The sequence below is a fragment of the Alosa alosa genome, chromosome 5 (genome assembly GCF_017589495.1).
Source record: "Alosa alosa isolate M-15738 ecotype Scorff River chromosome 5, AALO_Geno_1.1, whole genome shotgun sequence".
Taxonomy (NCBI): Eukaryota; Metazoa; Chordata; class Actinopteri; order Clupeiformes; family Clupeidae; genus Alosa; species Alosa alosa.
In genome coordinates, this window is record NC_063193.1 from 18,142,959 (window position 1) to 18,162,871 (window position 19,913).

The 19,913-nt window shown below is 41.0% G+C and overlaps 2 protein-coding genes across 4 annotated transcripts; one reads left to right on the plus strand and one right to left on the minus strand.

The window, feature by feature from the left end:
• Positions 1-227: 227 nt before the first annotated feature.
• mtx3 (metaxin 3) lies at positions 228-6,817 on the minus strand. Of its 3 annotated transcripts, none has more exons than XM_048243235.1 (9): positions 6,743-6,817; positions 5,390-5,459; positions 5,164-5,240; positions 4,877-4,969; positions 4,603-4,785; positions 3,775-3,851; positions 3,301-3,458; positions 2,867-2,955; positions 228-2,691 (listed from the first exon to the last, which is right to left on the minus strand). In XM_048243235.1, exons 1-9 carry the CDS (start codon positions 6,803-6,805, stop codon positions 2,599-2,601), a joined length of 903 nt encoding a protein of 300 aa, XP_048099192.1. In that variant the 5' UTR covers positions 6,806-6,817; the 3' UTR covers positions 228-2,598. The 3 variants fall into 3 exon arrangements, with proteins under 3 accessions (XP_048099192.1, XP_048099191.1, XP_048099193.1); XM_048243234.1 differs by having other exon boundaries at positions 6,478-6,804; XM_048243236.1 differs by lacking the exon at positions 6,743-6,817 and adding an exon at positions 6,319-6,434.
• Positions 6,818-9,330: 2,513 nt separating this feature from the next.
• Positions 9,331-19,816, plus strand: thbs4a (thrombospondin 4a). Its single transcript, XM_048244202.1, has 22 exons — positions 9,331-9,575; positions 10,173-10,370; positions 10,483-10,733; positions 10,880-10,982; positions 11,246-11,331; positions 11,527-11,578; positions 11,738-11,904; positions 12,732-12,869; positions 13,148-13,225; positions 13,596-13,787; positions 14,735-14,839; positions 14,941-15,048; positions 15,156-15,315; positions 16,297-16,415; positions 16,546-16,598; positions 16,707-16,888; positions 16,975-17,153; positions 17,259-17,307; positions 17,525-17,721; positions 18,500-18,672; positions 18,902-19,041; positions 19,311-19,816. Exons 1-22 carry the CDS (start codon positions 9,500-9,502, stop codon positions 19,370-19,372), a joined length of 2,868 nt encoding a protein of 955 aa, XP_048100159.1. The 5' UTR covers positions 9,331-9,499; the 3' UTR covers positions 19,373-19,816.
• The last annotated feature ends 97 nt before the right edge of the window (positions 19,817-19,913 follow it).

A 19,913-nucleotide genomic window follows, 5' to 3' on the forward strand; every position in this document is an offset into this window, starting at 1 on the left:
ATGGAGAAATTCAACACAAACCAATCAAGCTCCAACCCAAATTTCCCTGGGTTGGAACACAGTGAACTGAGTGCAGACTTTGAAGATTGCAGCAAAAATGCGTCGGTCTCAGCGCACATTTCTGACCCTGCTGGAAAATCTGAGGTTCTAGTTAAACATGAAATTGAAGGCTCATGCTGCTTTTTCAGTATTATTCAGCAACACTCATGCAGCTATAACAACAGAGGAACAAATTACAGAATTTTATTGCATATATTCCTTTCTTTTATGAGTCCTGAAAATAGTGTAATAACATAATGAAACATTTAAAAGAAATAAAATGTGTTAAACCCTGTGGCCTTTCATCATGCACTCATTCAGCGACCAATGTAACAGGTTAACTCTTGATTAGGACATACTGCCACCTCTGAAAACCTGCTCCTGGTAGAATATATTTCTCCAACTCCACTGCTTCATATTGTGCACAATGAAAGGCCATTACATTACTTTACAAAAAACAACAACAAATACACAAACAAATTCAAGCAGTCTGTACATTCTTATTGTATGATATGTTAAGTGACAACATAAAATCAAAGTGAAAGTGCATTACTGACGCAGTACAATGATGAAAGTGGCTGAAGAACAAAATGGCATCGACTAGAACAATCAACCTCTGCCCAGAGCTTTGTTTTGGTATTGGACCGCTCAAAATATTGTATAGACTCAGCAGGGTAGGATTTTGGTTCAGACCATAATTTTAACTAAGCATATTCATAATATTTGTGTGTGTGTTCAAATCACAAAGTTGGCTAAATCAAAAGCAGAAAATATACATGTCCTATTCTGAACAGTAACTGAGACTATGGTAGTTAAGCTTTTCTTGTAAGGCATACCATAGATATTCCATTTCCAAATCTGATCTATTGGTGCCTTTGATTGAGTATAGACAAGGTCAAGAGGATATCCCTTTTGATAAAAGCAAAGCAAAACAAATCACAAAAGGCACACCATGCTCACCACAGGACACACAACATTCAGCCTGTTAAGATAGCAGCTGCCTCTTACACCACTGAGTCCATAACGACACACAAATAACGCAGTTCGGAGAATAACCAATGATACCAAAAGCCTACTGCGAAAGAAAAAATATTTTGTGTTCAGCTAAACTAATGATGAATGCAGACATACTGCATGGGACTCGCAATATTGTCGAAGGAGACTTTCTAAAGTACAATCAGATAAACATTAAAGGTTGATGATATAAAACAACACTGCTTTAACACGTTGGTTTTGTTTTCAAGATATGTTGCAACAAGAGGATCAAGCTTTTGTAGAATCCAACTAATTATGTAGCCTATAGCATGGCTAGTATTTACACTTGGGGGGCAGCCGTGGCCTACTGGTTAGCACTTCGGACATGTAACCGGAGTGTGTTTCACTAATTCACGGATTGGGATAAATGCAGAGACCAAATTTCCCTCACGGGATCAAAAGAGTATATATACTTATACTTATATACTTATACTTGGCTTTACTGCCATGCAGAAACTATGGCCACATAACTGTGGAAACAAACTGCATGGTATTTTAGCAAAAGCCCTTTTTTTCCAATTGCCCAAAAAATACACTGAATTGCAAGCTGTATACCCCATACACTGCATGATTTTCATTCATTTGTGCGATTGTTGCTATTGAAATGCCCCGTCATCTTCAACATTTTATTTATATATATATTTTTTTTTCTAAAAATACAGCACACAATTACACCCTATATTGGGTCAAGGATTATCTTTTTCACAAGGCTTAAAAGGTGTTGATGCCTTGTCAACATTTGTCTGGTCCACTTTTGAATTTTGAAAACTGGTTTCGTTTTGTTAACCCATGTTTAATGTCCTTAACAGTGCTTGTAGATAAAAACCTGATGCAGACAATGTTGTAGTAAATGTACAGTATATCAGAGCATTGTTTAAATGTTGCCTTACCTCTAAATCTCAATATAAAGGTCTCATGCATAAGTATGGAGCAGCACACATGGTATAAAAACAATTCAGTAGGCAGCCAACACAGTCCTCCCCTGCATCAGACAGAACTTCAGAATGGAGAGATTACATGAAGCTGAACATGCCAATTATTATGATCAAATTCATATAGTTTTTCACTTGTCTTTCATGTTTCATACATCAAAAGACTGTACCTCATAAGTATCATCCCTTTTATACAGTATTTGCTAATTAGATATTACACATGTAATCTAGATACCTTTCCCTAAAACTAATGGGATTCCATTCTAAACTTACCAGCTATGGGAATTGCAGTAAGAATACTAGGAATATAGCCAAATAAGCTATGCTATGTGCTTTGGACAGAATGTTTAGGTTCCTTGTTCAAACACACTGGCAACAGATCTGCACTACCCTCACAAGTGGTCAAAAGAGAGTCCACAGCATGGACAGGCAGCAGCAAGAAGACAGTTTGTCTGCACACCACACAGCAAGTTTGTGGGAGTAATTGCAGAAGCTCAGTGAATCTGTTGCGGAATGCCACTGTGATGAGGAGGGTGGGGTGAAGTGGGGGACAGGGACGGTTTTTTGGAAGGTTCTCCAGCCACAGAGGGCGTTAGGCTGGTGTGGAGTTTTTGGACCTGGCTGCCGGCCTGTGGTCGGACCTGTGGGGACGGTGCTGAGGACTGCTCCGCAGGTTGTCATCCATCTGTCCGGAATGAGAAACATGAGGTCAACACAAGACAACTTAATCTTTTTTACAGGCACAGCCATCTTCTTGACTCGAATTAGCATGCATTAAAGCATATTTACAGCACAAGGAAAAAGAATAATGATGATGATAATAATAATAATAATGTTATAAGAAGAAGAATAAAAACAACCTTCTCAATAAGGTTAGACTCCTTGTTGACCAGCTGTGTTAGTTTCTGAAGGTTTGCATCTACTGGCTCCTGAATAGCAGGAGGAGGCTCTAATGAAGCGCAAAAGAAAGAAGGAAAGGGAATAGCAACAAGAGGAGAATCAGACAGAGTGAAACAACATTGACAGTGTTATGGAATGTGTTCCAAAACGGAAATAGAGATTTACATGATTTGACAAATGATGGAGCACTTAGAGTAAAGCCCTGTAGACATAACAGAAATCCAGCTTCTGTTTACTGCCCCACACATACAGTACACACACACACACACACACACACACACACACACACACACCTTCCAGCTTCTATGAAAAAATTCCCAGCTTAAATGCAAAATACGATTTCTCTGCTGCTGGCACATTATTCTAAGAGACTGAGGTGCCCACGGGAGCTCACCGGGCGGATTCTCTGTGAAGAAGTTCTTGAGGACGACATTGCAGAATTGGCAGAGGTTGCTCAGCTGTTTGAGGTGCTGTTGAAGCTGCCCGCTGGAGAGAGGGGCTTTATGAAGGGGGGCGATGTACCCAAACACAAAGGCATCAAGGCTTGTAGGCCTGCAGGGAGAAGATATGATAAAGTATGTAGTTACTCTATCAGAAGAAGTGGTTCTTCTCAAATAAATTGAACTGAAGAATCCTGCCACATTGATCATCAGTGTATCAGTGAATCAATGTTTTTTTTACATTACAGTATTTACAAAGGATAAGCATGACTTGATCATGTCAGAATAACTTTCTTCTCTTAAAGTTAGATTTCACCAAGACACATGGTTTTCTAATAAAAAAAAACCTAATGCAGTTTGGGAAATGTAACACGTGATACTATTACTTTGGATTGCTGAAATGACCACTACACAATAGTATGACTTACGTGTTTCCAAAGAAATACTGTGAGGTACCCAATCGATGTGACAGCAAGTTCAGGCACTCCTTGGCGTCGCTGTAAATCTGAAAACACAGCCAATTCATAATTTCGGCTTGTAGGATTCTCGGAATCAGACAATGCAACCACCCACAAATCATTTCCAATAATATGACATGGCCTGCAGCTGTTCCAAGCTACTGGCAGTAAGTGGCATGTTCTCATAGTGCAGATATTTGGCATTAGTCACTTCATTATTGGCACTAATCAATACAGGCACTCAGAGGATGTCTGCTCTCTTTTCTGCCCTTTCATTAAAACCAGGAGTCCAGGGCAGTGAGCTCATAACTTTTTCTCTGGGCACGGCTCTACGCGCTCGCTCTGGCCTTCGTCGAAGAGATCCTCTCCCCTCTCGTCTCCTACGGGAGATAAACACTTTTCCATCTGCTCAAAAAAAAAAAAAAAAAAAAAAGCAATCCCAGAGAGACCCAAAACCACAGCCGCCGGTCAGACAGGCCTGGAAACTTTGAAAGGGCCAAAACCAGTGGCTTGATATCCCCTGCAGGTTTCGACGCTGAGTAACTTTTTTTTTTATTAGAGCAAGACTGTCACGGCTCGTGACCTGTGTGTAGACGCATATTGTAGTAGTCTCCGGAACATGCTGAATTACTGAGTGACTTCAACTCACATCCATAAAACAGCTAGAGATTTGGCCAGTCCTCTAACAATGACACACATCAGTTTGAAATAGCGAAAACCAAACAGGCGCAGTTTATTTTCACACCTAATGTGTTTACAGTGATCGACCTAATGTGTTTATACAGTGATCTACCACACCTTTCCCTCCACCTCTGTCAAGGTGCAGTAAGGAGACTCTCCTTTGGTGAGCATGATGCGGGAAAGCGCCAGACTGGCCTGTCGTCCCGGGACGAAGAAGTTGAGAGGGAAGGGAGAGTGTGATGCGAACCACGGCCTCGTCAGGTTGATGTAGTTTTCCGCATCCACCCAGAATGTGTGCAGCTAGGAAACGACATCACATAGTACTTTTTTAACAAACAAGCTTATAGTGTATAAAGAGTACTTGCAGAAGGTGTGGTTTGTTGGTGCCTACCAGTGCTGGTCTTAACTTCTCTTCCAGCAGTGCAATGTAGGCCATGGTATCAGCACCCTGTTTGGCTGTCAGTTCATAGTCAGCATTCAACCTCTGTTTAAGACATGGAATATATACAGTGTGAAATAAACAGGCCTACCCTTGGAAAGTTTCATGTAAATATATTTTATCTAAACCAGCCAATTTAGAGCAACACCCCACTTTCATGTGAATTTCTATTTCACTACCAACTCAAGCATATTAAGAAAAGGTCAAGCAAATAGGTACGTGAGTGAATTCTGTAGGACCTGTTTTCTGAGGAAGTTGAGTATTTTCGTGGGCTCTATTACAGTGCATCCATCGAAGTGGAGTTCTGGAACAGTGGCTGCATGAAACAGCAACACACATCTCGTTAGATAAGTTATCCATCACCTGTATATAACAACACATGCTAAATCACCAAAATCAACCAGAAAGTAATGCTATAGCAAGCAATAATTATATGCCAGACATGTATGCAGTAATTAGGGCTACCTGTAATTGTCCTCCATGTCCAGTCAATGGGCTTAACAGAGATCTTTGCACCTGCAAATTTCCCATAGGCCTAAGAAAACATACATCAGTTACGGAACAAATTAAGACAACATCATGTTAAAGTTCAAACTGTGAATGTTCAAACAAACAACTTGTAACACACATCAAACAGTTTCAAGTCAAGAGACCTGATAGAAGAATGGATGCTTAAAAGATGCAGAGGGCCAGGATAACTGAGCTGGGATGGACGGATTTCTCCTCTACATTCTACAAAGCCAGGGTAAAGAGCTAGAAGTCCCACAACAACACAAGGGAGGACACAGGACAGCCAAAGTCTGTTTTGCTTCTGCTGATCTCAAGCACTGAACTACTTAACAATGAAGTCATTACGAACAAAGAGGATATTTTACAAAGTTGGAATAAAAGGTAAAGGGATACAAATGGTATTGGACACTTTTTTTTACATAAGCAGCGGCAAAGTTTAGCTGGAAAAGCTTTGCCCAACCCAAGTTGTCCCTGAAAAAAAAGCACCTAGAGTATAGACCACTAAATCTAAAAGCTACAACACCTTCCGACTACTATCAGGGGAACACAGCTCTACCACGGCTACTTAATTAGTAGAAGCCTCCAGTAATGTCCTACCTACTCAGTCGTGAAGATAGCCACAATGAAGCTGACCTTGGGAAATAAAGATCAGTCAGCCCTAGAAGGTGAACTGCAGATGCTAGCTAGCTCACTTATTGTTTCTCTAAAGACTAGCATTGTTTGCATTTAGCTATTTAGCACCTAGCCATATCAAAACCTTGCTGGCTTAAAACAACTTTGACGTCGCTTTCGAAGGGTTGCCCTCTCCTGTTAAAACATAACGAGGAACCGACATTCACGACAGAACAATAATGTTAGTTCGCGTGCGCTTGCAACCAAAATACCTTAAGTTGAGTTGTCATATACTGCAAGTTAGCCTACAAATGTTAGCTTGCTTTGGTAGCCCATAGTCTTCTTGTCGATCTTCAAATACAGCTCAATAAAGTGACAAATAGAAAGGGCTGTGACTTAGACTGATAGCATGCAAAGATAACCACATTTACCAGAACAATTAGTGATTCAAAATGCACAGAGGGCAGGTCCCAATCGCCTCCCCAGCATCTCAGTTCCATGGGAGTCGCCATGTTTGATTCTTGGATCTACCGTGACCTGCATTTATATGACTCTTGTGCGTTTATTAATATATCTGCGCGTTGTATGTTAAACCTTACATATTAAATTCCGTTGTTGCCAGTTCAATCTCATTAAAGCTAAAACAAGTGGTGCTGACAGACGTTTGATTCGCTAATTAACCCTTGGTTTATCCACCTGCTGAATGTCAACATTGAAGTCAGAGAAATCCTGAAGAGGGTCCAGGCATACCCCGCCCATAGAGGCTGTCCCACTCTGGACCCACTTCCCGAAAGTGTGATTTGTTGAGCATCTGGATGTTTAACATAATTTTACTGTTGAAGCGTTTTGTTTAACGGCACTTTCGGGAAATTGCACGTAAAACAGCACTGACAAGTAAGCATACTACACAAGCCTATAACTTCAATAATGCACAGCATTATCAAAAGTTGAATTTCTGTTTGATAGGAAATGGGAAATATTTGGGACATTCTAGTAGGCCTATTGTTTCAATGAATGATAGGGTATTTATTAATCAAAACAAAAACTGACGAGATGATTGATTTCTAGGTGTTGTTCTGTAAAAGGATTTAACTCTCTTTTCTTAAGCCACTACTCTTTTGGAAATTAGGCTACAAATTCTAGCTGTCCCCAGCCAAATGTGAATTAGGCTACGAATGGGAAACATTTGGGACTAGGCCTACCAGAAATAGGCTATTCCTGGGGTTTAAATGAATGAAACTTGTACAATCCAAAAACTGACTGGATCATTGATTTCTAGGAGTTGTTCTGTAAAAGGATGTAGCCTAGGCTAATTCATTAGTTTTTTTTTTCTTCATTAAAAATGACAAATCCTGAAAAAAATAGCCTAGCCTATAGCCTAGGCCTACTCTACAATCTCAAGTCTCACAGTCTCAATTTTGTGATAGGTCTACTGATAAAAAAAATAAGAAAAACCTTTAAATGCAAATTTAAGTTATTGTCGTTCACATGCCTATATTAAAAACATGAAATGAAACATACATTATAGAAATCTTTATTTATGTATTTGGACAGTGCTCAACAGGCAAGGTAAACAAGCCAGAGTGGCCATATGGGCTAATTTGCATCTGTTGTCTGTCCTAACCAGTAAGGCAACCTAGAATAACATACAGTAAAAATAAATGAGAATTTACAACTGTCCCATCATGCCCTGTCACATTTAGGCTACATAAAACACTAGCCCTATAAAAATGTGCAGTAAGCTTTTAGAGTTACAACTCCGAGGCTATAACATAATTTGACCATGGTGATGCTGAAATTGATCAAGGATAAGTCCTCTCATTAAATTATTTGATTTTAAACTGTTTTTTGCATGCTTTATTTCAGGGGGATGAGTTAAAGGGTCAGGCCCCGTTACACTAAAATATCCTAGAAAAGAATGGAATTGTTGTATATCTAAAATATGTCTGAAAAGGACACTAAAATCCCTGCTTAGCCTACAGCAGGCAGACAGTTTTGATTCTATCATGTTCATAGGTCAGGCTCTGTCACGTCAGGCCCCGTCACAGCCCTATGTTACTGTTCTATGTGACAGAGACAACCCTGTGATAGGGCCTGGCAAATAGCCTATTAGTTCTTACTTTCAAAAATGCATCTAAAAATGTATTTTATTCAAAAATTAAAACATCCTCTGATGGCACGACAGGTGTTCCTCATAGTTTAAGATTGCCTCCATATAACTCAGTTCAGATTCAAGAATAAGAAAATATTTTTATGTGAAAATGTACGTTTCTGGTACAATGTCCCATTTAATGATCTATTTTCCATGAACAACTCAGACTCAGGAGTTTGGTGGTTCAGTCATTTCTGCTTGGTTATCATAGTGGGCTAGCCTGAATATTGTTAATTAGTTTGGGATCACCTATGGTTTTTCTATGACCAATTTTAGAAGGGGGAAAACAGTTTTTTTTTATATTTCATGGTTAAACCCTTATTATTGGCTGGATACAGCTTATTTAATTGAAAAGCACATATTGAGTTTTTGAGCCTACCAAAGTTGGTGCAAGAGAGGTTTTAAATAGCCTATTTCTGTGTATTGAATCAGTAAAGGCATGTGCATGAGAACATTTTTGACCATCTGCATAACAGCACTGTCTATTATTTATGATCTAAAAACATATTGAGTTTTTTTAGAGGTTGTGTAAACGTGGCTCAACATGTCTGAACTTATGACTCATAAAGTCTAGCTTTTGGCAAGTTAAAGTCCAGCAGGACACGGTCAGTGATGGCCAGCCCAACACCTGCTACCCAGTCGGTTCCTGTTAGTTATCTGCCTTCTCTGAAGTCTCACTCAATCCAGAATTTATAGAGAAGAGTTCTAAACTTAAAAGGGTTGAATATGTTAATAATAATAATAAAGTGCTACAGAGCAACAGTTTAAAAAAAAAGTAATTTAAAACAACCAGGGTCAAGAATTAAAGTTGTGTTTTCCCTTTCTGCCTTTCTTGATCCTTTCCATGCTTTCTGTTTCATGTTGAATACTTGAAACTGACTTTTTTCATTGTAACATGATGCTGTATTGATGAGAATGCTGATGGTCAGTAATAATTATCATGAAGGACAAGAAAAAATGTTAATTCTATTTTTAAATTATTAAAAAAACTAGAGAGACTTCAGTGTGTTGACGTGAAGGAGACAGTTTATAGGGGGAGGTCTTTGGTCTCACCTTCCCTCCATGAATCCATGTGAGAAGAAGTATAAACCCTCTGAGCACAACTCAGATTCTCAGTCTCCACACTGCAGTGCAGAGGTCTGCAGTGAGTCAGAGAGAAACACCTCTTCAGAGCGCTCTCTGCTTTTGCAATTGGGCTAACTTACACATTACTCACGCTGTGTAATTCACGTGTGCACTATTATCCTGCTGCCGTTGTCAGACTGGATTAATAGTCTTGGATCTTCAGGGACAGAGAAAAAATGAGTTGGAAATGGACTTTGTTCTCCTCAGTGATTATGCAGCTTTATTTCTCATGTGTGAGATCCCAGGGAACTGGTAAGTAGCTGAATCACTGCTACTGTCAAAAGTGCTTTATCAGACTATTGTCTGCTATTCCAATTAAACGATGTGAGGTGTTTATAGTGATACAGATAAACTGTGTTTATTAATCAGTGTTCAGGACAGGACAGAAATCCATGCAGGCTATGCATGCTATAATGTGCCTCTGATTACTTTGTCCTGCTGCATACTTGTATATGACTTTAAAAACCGAGTCATAGTTAGAGCAAGTTCATTCAAGTGGACAGAATTTACTTCAGGCATTCTGGTTAAGTGGCACTCCATAAATTTCAGAAGGTTGCAAAATGCTCAGCGTGATTGCCTTGATGTATGGCAGTCACAACAGGTGTGAATTCAGACACTTTATTAAACTGCCCTCAAACATGTCATAGCGGCTACCAGCCATATAGTAAAACAATTTTTATGAGAACCCTGTTTGCCAAATTAAGTGCTTTGATATGTAGGATATTAAAATGCTTCACTGGGCTAGTGTTTTTGTATTTATCCAGGTGAACTCTTTAGACGTGTAATCACTGATTATTCATTCAAAGTGTTATTACTACTTTTAAAGAATTACTACTTTTATGTTCACAGTGTATGACCTCATGGGATCATCAGAATGTTTAGCAGACCTGTTACAAGGTGGACTCAGAGGTCGAGCGCTGAATGAAGCGTTCGTTCTAGCCACCTTCCAGATGAAGAGCAAAGCTCCCACACACGTTTTTAAGATTTACAACCCCCAGGACAACAGTGAACACTTGGATTTTGTGGTGCAGGGGAAGCTCAATAAAGGTGAGGTCTTTTAACTTAATGACACTAACTGCCTGGAATGAGAGCTTGACAAGTGTTTCACATCCACTTTCTTCCCCTGAAAATTCACACATGGTCTCTGCCTGTGCTGTAGCTACACTTCGATACCAGAAGAGCAATGGGAAGTTAGGCCAAGTAGTCCTGGGTGACACATCACTGGCAGATGGGCGCACACACAACCTTATGGTGCAGATGACAGGCCTGCAGTCAGGCTCACCCAGGATGGCTGTCTATGTGGACTGCAATTTGGTGCAGACAGTTGATGATCTGCCGGCAGCCTTCAAGCCGGGAGTGCCTCCTGGACATAACAAGGTGGCAATAAAGAAAATGCCATCTACCTCACAGGTGAGTAGGTCCTGATTTTCAGTTTGGTTTTGTAATTTCTGCAGCATACTACTATTGTCGTTTTCAAACATTGGCATCTCTAAAATTGTCAAATTTGAAATAGTATGACATTCTAAAGGGTGTTTTTTTTGTGTCATCATTTTTAGGATCAACTAAGGGAGCTGCAGCTGGTGATTGAGGACACAGTTGAGAATGTGGCCACTCTGCAAGACTGCCACTTTCCGCAGACCGAATCTCTGCAGCTCTTGGGTGAAGTTTGGAACAGTTTAAAAAGACTGTCTAGGCAGGAACAAGTATTAGACTCTTGAGGCCAGCTGTGACTTAGCACTGAGTTATGTCTCTGAGTCAGAAAAGTATGCATTATGATATACTGGACATTTGCCTTTTAGATCATAATATTGTGCGCTGCCGTTTAATTGGGGTGATATCTTATAATGTTTTATATCAACAAGAGGCATACAACTTCAATCATAAATCATTTTGTGTCAGGATGATAATGTAAGTTCTTACAGGAATCACCACAACGAAGATGGAGTCTCCTGAAATGTTAGTCCTTACTAAGATGATCTCAGACCTCAAAGACCTGCTCCTTCAGCAGGTACTGTACACAACACCCTTGTGATTCACAACTAAAAGCCATGTTACACTGAAAAAAGATTTCCATTATATCGCTAGTTTAATTGAAAAAAAAGAAAAACGAATTGCATTATATCACTAGTTTAATTGAAAAAAGAAAAGAAAAGAAAAAAAGATTTCCATTATATTGCTTGTTTAATTGTACGTGTTCCAACAGATGAAAGAGACAGAGTATCTGAAAGACAGGATCACTCAGTGCTTGCCATGTGGTAAGATTCATAGCTTGCTTATTGTTTCACCAGCAGTAGCCTTGAGCATATGACTGAGCATTTGTTTGATTGCTTTGAGGAGTAGCCTAATCCCCATGTAATGAGGATGGTGACTTTGGGCGACGCGTTAACTGAGGCGTTTGATTGGTTGAACTTCAGACGGGACTGGCCCGACACCATCTGGCATACAGAACCCAGACAGCGCTTGTGGCTCGCTGAGGTGCTTCGGAGGGGCCCTATGCGTCAAGACTGCGCAAGGGGTGGAGTGCCCACCCTGTCCCGAGGGATACACTGGGGATGGCGTGAACTGTGATGATGTGGACGAGGTATTGCTGATTTCTCAGTTTTTCCCAAAAGCAGAATTGCCATGTGTTTGGCTTGATTTCTTGATTGGACCTGAGAGTAAAGTATGGCTGGTTAAAATTGGAAAATCACATGTGGCTGTTTCATAGGGCTATTTTGAGAGCATTTGGTCAGTGTGGGAGTTTGAGTTATTCGTTACCTCACTGGTGTTTTTAGCAGGGTCTGCAAAAGCAACAAAGTCAGCATCAACACTCAGCAACAAACTGTTGTATCTGACAATGAAAATAAAGAGGCATTAATAAACAATCAGTAAAGTTGGAATTGCTCAACCAGTAAAACCACTTTCTTTTCTCTGTACGATGCAAACAAAGAAACTTTGCTCAAGAGTCCAATCTTGATGGAGAAAATGGAAAACTAAATTGTTTACTGGGCACTACGTAATTTCCTCCAGTGAACACAAAGGAGGCGTTTAAAGGCTCCCTGGTCTGTTTTCCATGACTCACTTGTGTTATCTGTCTCAACTCGCGTGTCCAGGCAGAGGCCACGCGTTTAACAATCTGTGGCCAGACAACACATTACTGTTCTGTAGCAACTATGAAAAGTCTGTTCACCACTTTCCCTCACATCCTGTCTCCTATGTAAACTTCATTAGAAACCACTTACTGCAAGCATGTATTAGATTGATAGTATATCAATCTGACCTATCCATCCATTGCAATGCTTTCTACCAATGTCCATTCCACATTAATGTACAAAGAGACGGTAAAGTTACACAGATTATTGACAGATGAATTTTTATGGAATGTAAACGTTTTTGTGCTATGTGTGTGTGTGCTTTGATGTGCCACAGTGTCAGTTCAACCCATGCTACCCCGGTGTGCGCTGCATCAACACGGCGCCAGGTTTCCGCTGCGAGAGCTGCCCTCTGGGCTACACCGGTCCAGAGGTCCGCGGCGTGGGCATCGCGTACGCGCAGGCCAACAGACAGGTGAGTCATCGCAGTCCACACAAGTAACCACTTGTGTTTGAACAAGACCAGGTAAGGTCTAACCTTTCACGAGGAAAAGGGTTTTTTGCTCACATCTTCATCTTGAGAGTGCTTTTTGGCAAGGTTGATATTTTTGAATTCAGTGAGGGGAAAGACAAATGCTTTAAAATTACATGGTTAAGTGTTGTTTTAGAAGTAAATGCTTATGATTTCAGTCATTTGACTTCATTGCTGTTGAACAGAGATACAACATACACTGAACTGTTTGCATCCCTCAGGTGTGCAATGACATAGATGAATGCCAGACTGGCAACAATGGAGGCTGCAAACCAAACTCTTACTGTCACAACACTATGGTAAGAAGTGATATTAAACATTTCCTGACATTCCTTTTTTACCACTATTTTGTTTCATAAAAATGTTTGGAATGGAAGGATTGGAAATGTAATTAAATGCAATGGAAAGTAATGGAGAAGTTTTGTATATTTGTGTACCGGTAGACAAAATGAAGTGCAGCATGAATGGATGGAACCAAAAAATTGAGATGGTGCATTACCTTTGAGAACATGACATGACAAGACAAGGTCCATGCTTTCATGTCACTCTTGTGTAATCTTTCTTTGTCTCTCACTCTTGCCACTTCTCTCTCTCTCCACCCCATGTCTCTCCGTGTCTGTCTGTCCCTGTCTCTCTTTCTCTCTCATTCTCTCTCTCATTCTCTCTCAGGGCTCATTCCGCTGTGGGAACTGTAAGGCTGGGTACAGCGGGGACCAGGTGAGGGGTTGCTCACCTGACACAGGTGGACAGCTGACCGGCCCTGGGACCACAGGGGACCGGCGGTGTGGTAACGGCCAGCCAAACCCCTGTGACGAGAATGCGGAGTGTATTGTGGAGGTGGACGGAAGCATCACTTGCCAGGTGAGGTCACCAGTCTCAAGAACATCACAAAGCAAGCACGCTGGGTAAACGTGTTCAGACTTCACCGTAGTGGCCACTGTTGTGTCCATTCATTTCAGTTCACGTTCACATGTGTGATGGCCAGTAGCCAAAGGTTTTTGTTAGAATGCTGAAGACTAAATATCTAAAATGACTATGTGTTTATGGGAACTTGGTGTTTTCTATGAGTTCATGAGCACTGTGATGCACAGACCAATTGAAGATAATGTGTTTGTGGATATAACTGTGTACTAACATCAGCAAACCCTAATAACGGTAATATAAATAGGGAAAGATAGAGGTCAGCGCATGGGACTCGTGCATTGTCAGCACTTCCTAGCTAGTCCCTCATGATAGCAACTGTCACATCAAGAGAAATTTACTTTTATTTACATAAAATCAACACTTTCAACATCAAAGGTGTCTTGAGCAAGAAAAGATTTGAAGGATTCACTGGGAAAAAATCCAGTAAGGATAGGAATGGTAAAAATGTCCCTTGAACGCTCAACTGTCTCATAAAAATACTGCAGAAGACAGATGAGGATTTATTAGAACTGTAGTGGCCAATGGTTGGAGCACAGAATACAGACTAAAAGAATATGTAAATCTGTGGTTGCTGAAATTGACAAGACATTGTTTTTTTTTTTTGAGAATTTTCTTGATGTGGTTGTAGCAGTACACTGGTTGTGTAGTGTTCTTTCAAAATGTTGTTTAGAGAGTTTTTAGTATGTCAACAAGAACAGCCATTTATACCCTAGAAAGAAGCTAACATCCATGTTCAGGCCTTATACAACGTTTCAGTCAAGCCAGTGTGTGGGCAGGTTCGATCAATACCTAAATACACCCATGTAGTTACCTTTAAATCAGTCCTTATTAATTGTCATTTATTGTGTCAAGTTGATAGTATAATCCTTCTCTTTTTCTGTTAGTGCAAAATTGGGTGGGCTGGCAATGGCTACTCTTGTGGCAAGGACACAGACATTGATGCCTACCCTGATAAGGTCCTTCCATGTCAAGATGCTAACTGCAAGGAGGTGACAAACTCAACCATCTATAGTATATTATATTCCCATTGTCCTTTTCCCAACACTATATTTCATATTGCATGATGACCTAAAGTCTGCTCTGGTTTCAGGACAACTGTGTATTTGTCCCCAACTCTGGACAAGAGGACGCAGACCGAGACGGGATGGGAGATTCGTGTGATGATGATGCCGATGATGATGGAATTATTAATGTTGATGTAGGTCGAGCATGACGAAACCAAATATCACGTTGCGGTTAAGGTTTGAAGTTCAGGAAGAGAGCTTCATTATTACTCTCCTCTCTCCTCGTGGCAACTCACTATAGGATAATTGCTGGCTGAAACCAAACAAAGACCAGAGAAACAGTGACAAAGATCTTCACGGGGATGCGTGTGACAACTGCCGTCTGATCGACAATCCTGACCAGCGTGACACAGACAGTGACGGCCTTGGGGACTCATGTGACGATGACATGGATGGAGACGGTAAAAAATCACCATCTGCATTGAGCTCACGGACATTATCCCACAGCATGCAGTCCTTTAGCTTTTATTTTCCATTCCTGCCAGAGCGTAGCTTGCACAGTAGCTCTGTTTTTCTAAGAACCAAACTGTGTGTTCAAAAGTTGTTGGCTCTCTCTCTCTTTCTCTCTGTGGCAGATTTTCCTGCACTTAGGTCATTTGATTATAGGGGAAAACAGAAGCCTAAGTCCTCCTCGCTGGCCCTGTCCAAATCACCAATTAAAATATGCAATTTGACATGAGCCCTTGCCCACTGCGTAATGAGCATCAACAAAACTTAATAGGGTGTCCAGCTCTCGAATAATCGCAAACACACCAGGTCCTGTCTGGTTATTTCTGCCTGTCTCGAGGCATGGCACAGGTAGTGCACTTTTAAACTCTTACGAGTAGTCGAGTCACATGTGGAGAAATGGGTGCTGGCAAGACATTGACATTAACAGTCTGTTCGCAAGTGGCAGCCCTCCAAACCTTTGACTAGATCTTTCAAGGGCTTGGTCATGTCTCCTCACTCAAGAAACCACATTTCCACTGTGGACCCGGGGCCAAGAGCTGATGACCAGTGGAAACTACCCCCCACACACACACACTTCCCCCCAGCCCCTCGCAGTTTCGCAGAAGCAGTTGCAGTGCCACCTCGCATCTTCGGCACGTGTGTGCACCACACGCGGCTGTAGCACAAAGACTCATTGTGCTCCACGAGCAGTCGGAAAAAGGAAAAAAAAAAAAAAACATGCATGTTTATTTCCACAACTTTGATTCCTTAAAAGTAGTGGAGCATTTAGGGAACACAAATCGCTGTCTGCTGTCTCTTCTACTAAATTCCCCCTAGTTTGTAACTGACCATAATAAGCTTGTTTAGTCTGTTATTCTTACCCTTTCATTTGCTTACGTTCACTAATGTATTTCGACACAGTGCTATTTCATGTGATCTGTTGCCTATCCCAGGGCTGAAAAACATTCTGGATAATTGCCCAAGGGTGCCTAATGTTGACCAGTTGGACAAGGACAATGACGGTGTCGGTGATGCTTGTGACAGCTGTCCAGATGTACCAAACCCTAACCAGGTACAGTGTACCGAGCAGGATAGCCGTTTACCATAAACCTATGGTAGAGAGTACATGAGAACAATGAAATCATGCTTAAACAGGGCTGTGAGATCATGTTTACCTATGAGTTTTCTTTGTGAAATTGTAGTCCGACATTGATGACGATCTTGTTGGAGACTCGTGTGATACAAATATAGACAGGTATGGACTCCTGCACTCAACATATCACACAGTGTAACTGATCAACACGCAGAAGTCATTGAATGTGTTTTTATTTGAACCAAATTTGATGTTTCTCCTCTGTTCCAGCGATGGAGATGGCCACCAGAACACCAAAGACAATTGCCCCGACGTCATAAACAGCTCTCAGCTGGACACGGACAAGGACGGCCTGGGAGACGAATGCGATGATGATGACGACAATGATGGCGTTCCTGATACCACAGACAACTGCAGACTTGTGCCAAACCCAGACCAGAAGAACACAAACGGTAGTTACATGTCTTACATCAAACAGAAAAGACACATCTATTATTTAATGAAGGTTTTTAGTAATTCCTCATGTCATGCTGGATAGGTGGCCAGTATGGCGATGCCTGTGATGGTGACCTTGACCACGACAAGGTGATCGACCGCATAGACAGCTGCCCCGAGAACGCCGAGATTACTATGACAGACTTCCGGGCGTACCAGACAGTGGTGCTAGACCCAGAGGGTGACGCTCAGATCGACCCCAACTGGGTCGTCCTCAACCAGGTCTGAGACACCTCATGAGGAACATATGACACACACCAACACTATGAGCAGTTCCAGCATTAACATTTTAGATCTTGACCTTGAATCCATATCAATTTATTGTAGGGAATGGAGATTGTTCAGACAATGAACAGTGATCCTGGGCTTGCTGTGGGTATGTTTGCTCTTACACATTCTTGCTAAAAACTTACTTTTTTCATTTACTGGTATTACAAAATAATGTTAGAAAGGTGACATAATGCATGTATTATGCATACTTCTTCATTATTTTTTTATTAATGCATTAAAAGTACAGAAAAACATCAGAACTGATTTCCAGACTGAAATGTTTTTGAAAGTAGTTAGACTCACAGTGCTCTCTTTCATGCCAGGATACACTGCCTTTAATGGTGTTGACTTTGAGGGGACTTTCCATGTGAACACGGTGACTGATGATGACTATGCTGGCTTCATCTTCGGCTACCAGGACTCGTCCAGCTTTTACGTGGTGATGTGGAAGCAGACGGAGCAGACCTACTGGCAGGCAGTGCCCTTCAGAGCCGTGGCCGAGCCTGGCATCCAGCTCAAGGTCCGTTCATCATCCACTTCAGCCGTTAACTCTGCACAGGAAATCTATTTTTATACTGTATAACTACTGCTTGTTGATCATTTATTCATAAAGTCTTCATTTAAGGACATATACACATTTAAAAGCACCTATGAATTTGAGTGGATTATTAATTTAATTTTAAATGATGTCCACAACTTAAATCTGACAAAATGTTGTGCACTTATACTGTATAGCTACAGTAGCGAATGTGGGTCACCCTCTAAAATTTAATTGGCCTGTAGCAGCCAACATGCTATTATTCAAAACTATCAAATGGACTATGGCTCACTCCACAAGGACTACATTCATAAATTGAATTAATAAGTATATACATATACATAGTTTTTTTTTGTCAGAAGTGTTATGCATCAACACCTTTCTTAATAATCACACATCTTAAGTCTACATAGACTTTGAAAACACATTCTAAAAAGTGTTTAGCAGCAATTTACTCATGGGTACTGAACGCATTTTACAATAAACATATCAGCTCATATTCTGAATGTATTCAGCTGATGCTATTATCCAAAGCGACTTACAGATACCAAATGCAGGGGCCAGTTTACTGGACCAACTCCGGGTTAAGTGCCTTGCTCAAGGGCACAACTACGACAGCCGTGAATAAACCCACAACCATTGTGGCTACTGTGTGCTAGCCAGGTTTCTTAGCCACTACACCACCACTGCCCCATCTAATATCTCATTCAGATGTAAACAGTTGGTTCCCTCACCTGTCCCTGCTGCGTTGTGTGCACAGGCGGTGAAGTCAAAGTCGGGCCCTGGCGAGTACCTGAGGAACTCCCTGTGGCACACTGGCGACACCACGGACCAGGTGCGTCTGCTGTGGAAGGACCCGCGCAACGTGGGCTGGAAGGACAAGGTCTCCTACCGCTGGGTCCTGCAGCACCGACCTCAGGTCGGCTACATCAGGTGAGGCCGCTTGTTGACCCTATTGCGCAACGCACCCTGCTGGCCATAAGGGGATCTACAGCTGGATTTTTTCAAGATTGCTCCTTGGCACCCTGTGCTTTGTATGAAGTCTGCCTTTCCTCACTATTAAAGCTCCTAATATGGAGAATGCACCTGAGCTAGATAATTAATAATCAAATACAAAGCTCAGAATTCCTGATTGGAACAGAGATCCCATTTCTTTGCACAGGGTGCGTTTCTTTGAGGGCCCGACGCTGGTGGCAGACTCTGGAGTGGTCATCGACACCAGCATGAGAGGTGGCCGACTCGGTGTGTTTTGCTTCTCCCAAGAAAACATTATCTGGTCCAATCTGATGTATCGTTGCAATGGTGAGTGAAAAAAAAAAAGACTTCTGGTCTCAACCAGTAATTGTATCAACTGAAGGGATAATGACTCATAATGAACATTTGACTATTGAGTAATGGTAATAATGGCTATTATTATCCAGTTTCCAATGTGCATATTTTCATATGGAAATATCCATGAAGGATGATAGCCTGTTTACTCATCTGTCAGAATTAAATCAGGATTTGAAACTAAAGTGCTTTGACACCTTTAACTAATGAAGCCCCCCCCTCCCTGTTTGTTCCCTTTACAGACACCATTCCAGCTGATTTCCAAGAATACAACACGCAACTCTTGGGCAACACAAGCCAGTAATCAAAGAGGAGAATGTAATGACAGAATAACAAAATGGAAAGAATGTCAGAGATCATTAGTGTGGAAAGGAAAAACAGCATGAAAGCTCTATTCTGATCATTAGAACTCAGCTTCAGAATGTCTAGCAGAGAGAGAAAGAGAGAGTTAGTGAGTGAGTGAGTGAGTGTGAGAGAGAAAGAAACATACCGACAGCTAGAGAGAATTACATTACATTATTACTAAGCTTTGAATATTACTTGGACTGCGCCAAATTGGCACGTAAACTTGTACGGTTACATTTTTCCTCCAAGTTTATGATAAATCTGAGCTCAGTTCTTTTGTCAGCATTGTTTACCAAGAGTTGAACAGTTCTTTTTTGACTTAACAGCACAATTCTTTAGGATCTTGCGGAATTGAATTTTCAACCATAACAGCTCATTTTCCAATAAATATATAAATAAATTATTTCAAAGAATGTTTTCCTACCATTTAAAAGTAATAGGAATCCTTACAGACATTACAGAGACTACATAAAAAAAAATACATTTAAAGGTCCATAACA